The sequence below is a fragment of the Bos indicus x Bos taurus genome, chromosome 10 (genome assembly GCF_003369695.1).
Source record: "Bos indicus x Bos taurus breed Angus x Brahman F1 hybrid chromosome 10, Bos_hybrid_MaternalHap_v2.0, whole genome shotgun sequence".
In the NCBI taxonomy this organism is placed as follows: domain Eukaryota; kingdom Metazoa; phylum Chordata; class Mammalia; order Artiodactyla; family Bovidae; genus Bos; species Bos indicus x Bos taurus.
This window is the reverse complement of record NC_040085.1, coordinates 20,412,475-20,420,093: the sequence shown is the minus strand read 5'-3', so window position 1 is coordinate 20,420,093 and position 7,619 is coordinate 20,412,475. Positions and strand designations below refer to the sequence as shown.

General features: G+C 41.4%; 1 protein-coding gene across 2 annotated transcripts; it reads right to left on the bottom strand.

Annotated features, from left to right (window-relative positions):
• Nucleotides 1-2,236: 2,236 nt before the first annotated feature.
• RNASE11 (ribonuclease A family member 11 (inactive)) lies at nt 2,237-7,571 on the bottom strand. 2 transcript variants are annotated; one of them, XM_027553420.1, is made up of 2 exons: nt 7,538-7,571; nt 2,237-3,647 (listed from the first exon to the last, which is right to left on the bottom strand). In XM_027553420.1, the coding sequence occupies exons 1-2, from the start codon at nt 7,549-7,551 to the stop codon at nt 3,017-3,019; spliced, it is 645 nt and encodes a 214-aa protein (XP_027409221.1). In that variant the 5' UTR covers nt 7,552-7,571; the 3' UTR covers nt 2,237-3,016. The 2 variants fall into 2 exon arrangements, with proteins under 2 accessions (XP_027409221.1, XP_027409222.1); XM_027553421.1 differs by lacking the exon at nt 7,538-7,571 and adding an exon at nt 5,994-6,527.
• Nucleotides 7,572-7,619: the final 48 nt, after the last annotated feature.

Genomic DNA, 7,619 nt, shown 5'->3' with positions numbered 1-7,619 from the left:
GTAAAGTTGAGGATACAATCTGATCAACAGAAGAAAACATGAAAGTTAGATGAGGAAGGGACAGAAGATGAAAGGTAGAAGTAAGAATCATTACTCTTTGTGGAGGTGCCTTTTGAGAGCCCATCTTTGCTCCTCCAATACTTCCACTAACAGATTCTGCCTCCCGGGCACAGCAGAGCTCTCAGAAGGGGCACTGAATGTGACAGGACAAAGAGCTCAGCCTACAGTCCTATCACGAAGAACATGGGATTCTTGGAACAGCCTGAGCTGGGGAGACAAGGACAGCACAAGCCAGCCGCATAGCCTGCAGCTGTCACACGCCCAGGGCTCTGCCAGCTTACCTGGCCCTGCTGTCTGACCTTATGCAAGACAAGCCCCACGGCCTACTCAAACTCTCCCACGAGGTCCCACACTTAAAGTCATCAGAGCCAACTCCAGTCTTATCTCTAATATACAGAACTCAATTGTTCTGGATTGAGGCCCAGGGATTTGTATTTAATATCAGTTCCTTAAGTTTTAAAATGTGTTAGGGTAAAGCTAAGAGGATGGAATGGAATCTCAAAGTACAGTGGATTTTAAAAGATATATTTATTTCTCTCTCATATATCAGACCCAAGTTGAACAATCCAGGTTGGCAAAATAACTCTGCCTCACACAATTGTTTGGGCACATGGGCTTTTGCTCCCCTTTCTCTGTGGCTATTCCTTGAACAAATCGTCATCTACATCAGCAGTCTCAACCTTGTTGGTACCAGGGACTGGCTTTGTGAAAGATGATTTTTCCACAGACAGGGCAGGGGGCGGGGGGGTGGGAGTGGAGCAGGGGCCCTTGTGGTTTGGAAGCAGAAAAGGAACATGATGAAAACTCAATGTTGTAGAATCTGAAATCCCCTGCCTGTTGTCACCACTAGGGATCTTCAGATGCTATTGTGTTGAAGGGATGACTGACTTTGAGGGTGAGGAGTGCTAGCACTCGGAAGGTCTAACAGTCTACGGCATCTTCACGTTTGACATATTTCAGACTTCATAGTTTGATGATTAGGTAGATTCTGGGAGATCAAAGCACCAAAGAGTTGGAACCAAGAGCTCCTGATTTCTTCTGAGAACTGGAAAGGTTTGGTCTTAATTAAGACCCTATAGAAAATGCTCCTGACCTGGAAAGAGGTATCTGTTCTGCTGGGTCATTGTTCTTATTTCCTGGTAAAGGAAGAAATCTGTACTAGATTCTGAACTAGGCTGAATTTACCTTCTCTTGTTGTTGTTTAGTCGCTAAGTCATGTTCGATTCTTTGCAACCTCATGAACTGTAGCCTACCAGGCTCCTCTGTCCATGGGATTTCCCAGGCAAAAATACTGAAGCGGTTTGCCATTTCCTTTTTCCAGGAGACCGTCCCAACCCAGGGATTGAACTGATGTCTCCTGCATTGGCAGGCAGATTCTTTACCACTGAGCCACAAGAGACACCTTACTTTCTCATACATATTACCAAAAAACTCTCTTAGAGCTAGTATAGTTATTGTCTCTGGGGCTAGTATGCCCACCACCCAGAGCTGAACTCTATAGTAGGAAAGAATTACTCAAATCTGAACCAAGTTTGAGCCAAGAGGAGACATACTAGACTGCTCCACTGAGGACAGAGCCCATCTCATGTTTGGTGAGTGGGTGGTGGCACCAGCCTGGCTACATGGAACTAGCCCTAGAATGGAACCCAGTGATATGGCTCTCTTCCAGGGCTTGCAATCTCCTCCCACAGAGAAAAGGATCTCAAACTCCAGGCACTTCTATAAGTTTCTTCTCCAGCTGCCAAGTGAAAAATAATTGCTGATAACATAACTATCAATATTTGGCCAAGACCATAGTGATTGTTTATTTAAGCAGCTATCATACTGACAAGGAAAATTCAGCTAAAAGATATAAAAACATCTGTCCTAATGTTGCATATTGGTTGATTGTCAGAGTTTTGCAGTTTCAGTATAATGAGAATTCTGCACCAGATATGAAAAACATTAGGAAAATGTATAGAGAGAGTGATGTACAACATTCTATTTACATGCATTTACTTAAAATTAGGACATTGAAAATGGTTTTTTGGGTATACCAGTGTGCCGTCTTCCCAGTCTGCCAGCTTTCTGAATAAAGTCACTATTCCTTGCCTTAAAATAAAATTAGGACATTAAAAAAGGGTCTCACCATAGAGGGAGGATGTATGATGAGGAATTGAGAACACATACACACACATTTGTGAACAAGATAACTGTCCAATTTTATGTAGAGTGTTGGACCATGAAGATTTACAAATAGACTTGGCATAGACTTGCTGTTTCCCTTCTTTCTACCTCCTTTATCCCTCCATAGCTTGCCATTCCTCTCCCAGGGCCCCTGGAAATCAAACTATGCTTGAGTAAAAATTACAATAGGAGCTTTATTTTTTTCTCTCTGTAGCAACTTGTGAAATAGAAAGGGGAAAAGATGGAGGAATGGAGATTGGATAGGGCTGGAGCCGTTGACTGAAGGCAACAGCTAAACCAAAGGATCTTTTCTTTTGGCACAGGCAGATCCCATGGCTACATAGGTGGCACTCACACTCGTGTGCATGCGTAAACGTACATTTTCTTTAAAGAGAAGCAATGATAATAATATCCCCCTGTCATTCACTATTTCTCTGAATCATCTCAGTGGCAGTACAGTTAACTTTCAATACTCTGTACTGGTTTGGAGCCTTCTCTCCTTAATTTTGTCAAGTTGGGTAAACTCTACTTCTTGGCTTTATAGCTGAGCTAGGATGGAATTCAGTTTGGTTCAGAGAAAGTTTGTACATGCATATGTGTATATGGGAGGCAGAAAGAGAGAATGCATCTACACTCCAGCATCAGTTATACATTTCAATTGAATTATCTACAATTGTGGATTTGTTTCATTTCTCCAGTTGGTATAAATAATTAAGAGTTTCCTATAGTGCTGAAAGGATAGATGTGGATAGTAGAAAGCAACAACCAATAATGAAAAGTTCTGTGGGATTTACAAGTTAGAGACACTAACTAACCAGCTCATCAGAGAATGACTTGTCAGCACCACCAAAATTTTCTTTAATGAAGTAACACCATGGTGTTGGCAACTGAGGGATTGTTTGCCCACAGTGAACTGGCATGTAGTGGTCCTCAGTTCTGGAGTCTCAGAGCAGCTTATGCCTGAAGTCTGTCCACACTTGCAGCTGGGGGCTTTGGGTACCCCATCGACCACTTCCACGGAGCCATGGATGAAGTTATTGCTCAACTTGAATGACCCGTTAGCTTCTGAAACTTTTCTCCAGACTGTCATGTCATTGCAGTAATGTTTGTTATTACCTGGATTGCATTTGGGGGGCAAGCTATAATGTAATCTTCTAAAGGTCAGTAATGAGGAAGACACATCTTTGGACATGCTGAGGCTGGTATTTTTATATGACACAGTCAAATTTATTAATACCTCAATGGTGTGTTTTTCCTGGTAACTTTTTGCCATGTCATATTTCATCTCTTTCTCTAAAAATTCTTCTTTAATTATCTCCATTATACTTTCTGAAACTCCTGCAAAAATCACCCCCAGGCCAAGTAGCAGCAGAAAGAAGATCTCCATCTCAGATCTAGGGCAAACTCTTCTGCAGTAAAAACTAAAAGATAAAAATGAAGAAAATATTAAACGAGTAGCTCTCTTTTCTTTATGACATTCCCAGGGTTGACTCCTACACATAAGCTAAGACATCTACACCTATTAATGAAAGAATAAGATAGGAGAAAGACAATCAGCTGTGTAATCTGAAGATCCAATTTCAAACCCCTGTTTATCCACTAATAAGCAATTTATTCCACCTCATGTAATTAACTTCAGTTTCCTCTTGCGAAAAAAAGAAAATATGAAAATTATATAAGATAATATGTCTAAAGTACTCAGAACCAAGTAGTCATTTCTCTTTCTTTTCACCTCATCTATAATCTCACTGGTAAAGTCTGTAATCTCTGCAGGGGGTCCCAATAATCTCACCTAACATATTCCTCACTATTGCTGGGAATCCTCCAGCCTCACACAGTACCTGGCACATGGCAGCCACGTGAAAAAACCACCATGATATTTTCCCATCTCTCATTTCTTTTCCCACTGATTATCAGTCATGGAATTTCTGTCTTTACCAGTTCATTTGGCAAGTTGATTGTGTGGAGAAAGATTCCAGCTTGTTGCAAGGCAAGAAGTGAAATTGTATTCATTTCCTGGGAGTTTCTCTTACTGGGTCTAACAACGGAAGGGGGTGCAAGAAGAGAAGGCAGAATTGTCTGAGATAGAAGGAGGAGACAAAGTGGAACCAGTGATGCTCGGAGAACTGAATGCAGTGTCCACTTGGCTGTCAGAATCCCAGTGCCCTTGGGCAGTATCATTGCTTCTTCTCCTGGGAAATCTTCCTTGTTTATTTCTACTTCAACCCAGAGTAATTTTTGCTGTTGTTTTTGAAACCCTACAGAATAGATAATATTGTGCTTGATTTTATACATTATTTTTTTTTTTAATTTTTGAAGTTAGTTGGTACAGTTTTTCTCCTTTTTATTAAAGCTGGAAATTTCTTGAGCCTGGAAAATAGCCTCTGTTTCTTTTCATTCTCTACAGGACGAATGAACTATATATGTCCTAGTTTCTCATAAGGTTTGCCAACAACATAACACGGTTTGACTACTGTAGAAAGTCCTTTACTTGAGGTCAGTGCTGGAAAATTCACAATAAGAATCCCAGAAGGAATGGTTATTTGGGGGTAATAATTCTTTCTCTTGCTCTAGAATGACCATCTCCATTTTTTCCCTCTTTTTTTCTCTCCCACCTCTAAAAGCCTCCTTCCCTTATACTTGTATCTACTGTATTACCTCCTAATCACTAGTCCTTGCCTCTCCAATTCCTTCAATATGCTACTTTTCTAAAAACACACTTGCAGTGACACTATTTCAAGAACATTGAGATATTTCTCATTGTCTCTACAAGGTAATCTAATCTTCTGAGTCCACTTGGTCAAAATTCTGTTTGATCTGATCCCAACCTGCCTCTCAAGGATGATCACCGATTATTTTGGTATACAGACCTGTTCCAGTCAAATCAGTGTGACCCGCCCTCCTGTGAGTATACCCTATTCTGTCCTGTGCGTGAAATTAGAGCAAAGACCCAGTACCAAAAATACATGAGCCTTAGTAATCGGGTCGATTGATTATTGATAGATTATTAAGAATTCAGTGGATGTTTTCATGTGTGTGCCTTGAGCACAGACTTGGTACAGGTTGAAGGGAGGAGGGAAGAAGAATTTGAACTGCTTCCTAAATATCCTCTACCATCACATCAATAGTGAGGGGCTAATCGGAAAACAGGAGACAACAAGGAGAAAAGTAAACAAGAAGAGCAGTACAGAAACGCCCAGTTTTTCTAAAACATTTTACAAGGGAAGAATTCACAGCCACCTGGGTTTGATTGGGGTTGCTGGTACCCATTTTAAAAAACTATGCCCCTGACTCCTTTCAAACTACAAATGTCTAAAATGTCACAATTCATTTGTGGGATTTGATCCTTGGAAAATGAAAACACTCCTAGGATAGATTCCATTTTACAGTCTTAGTTACTTACTTTAATGGGAATGCATTTATCTGCAAGATTTTGTTTTTAAATAGAAAGAAAGAGGTTAGGGGAGGAAGGGAAGGAAAAGTACTAAGAAGGAAAGAAAGGACAATTAAGCCGAGGGAGAGAGAGAGAAAAAGGAATCAGAAATCAGAACATAGAAACATAGGCCTACAGCGGTTCAAAAAAACAAAAAGTAAAACCCCATTTCAGCTACATTTTCTCAGGAAATGATTCTGCTACCAGGACCCAACCTGTCACACGATAGGGGTCAGCTATTCCTTCTCATCATCTGTTCCGACACTGGGGGCTTTGCTTCCCTGGTGACACCCATACTTTCATAAAGACAAGGACCATGGGATTCATTACTCACAGAGAAATGAGTAATGGAACTCAGCTGCAAAAGAGCTACCCCAGAGAGGTAAGCCTCTACTTACAAGGTTGCCAAGTGTTCTTTACAAATGATTGTCACTCCCTGTCCTCCATAAATGTCACCAGTCTGTTAGAACTTGATGTTTACCAATGACAGAGTTACCAAATAGCATAGGTTGATCTGACCTTGAATTACGTACAAATAAATAATTGAATTGTTTGAAGTCTCTCAACTGAAAAGATAAGAACAGACCAGGCCCTCTAAAGCTTATGTATTGCCTGTGTCTGCTTTAGCTCAGTGTATGAGTGTCTGGCTCTCACAGGATTAAACTGTCATAGCTCAGATTTAGTGACCCCATAACCTGGCCCTTACTTGCCTATTACCCCTTTTTTTCTTACTACTCCCTATCTCTGACAACTCCAAAAAGATTCTAGATTCCCTAAGAAATAGAATTGTGGAGTCATAGACCTGGCGGCTGCTGCTGCTGCTGCTAAGTCGCTTCAGTCGTGTCCGACTCGGTGCGACCCCACAGACAGCAGCCCACCAGGCTCTCCCATCCCTGGGATTCTCCAGGCAAGAACACTGGAGTGGGTTGCCATTTCCGTCTCCAATGCATGAACATGAAAAGTGAAAGTGAAGTTGCTCAGTCGTGTCCGACTCTTTGCGACCCCAAGGACTGCAGCCCATCAGGCTCCTCTGTTCATGGGATTTTCCAGGCAAGAGTACTGGAGTGGGTTGCCATTGCCTTCTCTGAATAGACCTGGAAAGATGCTTAAAGATTATCTAGTTTTATCTCTTCACTTTACAGATGAGGAAACTGATATAGAGGAACAGAACTTAATCAAATCCCCAGAATTAGGAGTCTCTATTTCCCTTCCTTCTCTTCTTTTGCCCTCTCATTCTAAAGACCCTCTGTCCATAGCAAATGAGGAGGAACTAAACAAACAGTCCAGTTCTAAGAACTAAAAGGGGAAAGAATGATTAGTCTGGGTCAAAGTAATCTCTGTTCCTTCTGGGGACACAAAGAGGAAATAGACTGAACCCTGAGAGTCTTGATCCTTCCCTGGGAAATCTTTATCCATTTCTTTCTAGCCTTTAAGGGAAACGGTTTCTGACCGATTAGGCTTCTTCTGATCTCCTTTTCTTTTTCTTTCAAGGCACAGAGGCAGCTGTTGAATAAGAGCAGGTACAGCTTGAGCTATACACATCATCCTTATAGAAGACCTTAAGAGATGACCCCTACTCCCTCTACATTTAGGATAAAGTCTAGGATGAGTGTGAGATGAGTGAAGTACTCACTCTGCAGGTACAAACTGTTAAAAGCCCAATAATCAAGATAAACAGTATTTTATTGCAACATTTAAAAATAAATTTAATGTGTATGACACAAAAGAACCTATCTATGAACAGAAATGGGCTTCACAGGTGGCAACAGTGGTAAGGAACCCATCTGCCAATGCAGGAGATGTAAGGGACAAGGGTTCGATCTCTGGGTCAGGAAGATCCCCTGGAGGAGGGCATGGTAACCCACTCCCTTTTCTTACCTGGAGAATCCCATGGACAGAGGAGCCTGGTGAGTTACAGTCCTTAGGGTCACAAAGAGCCCAAAACAACTGAAGCAATTGA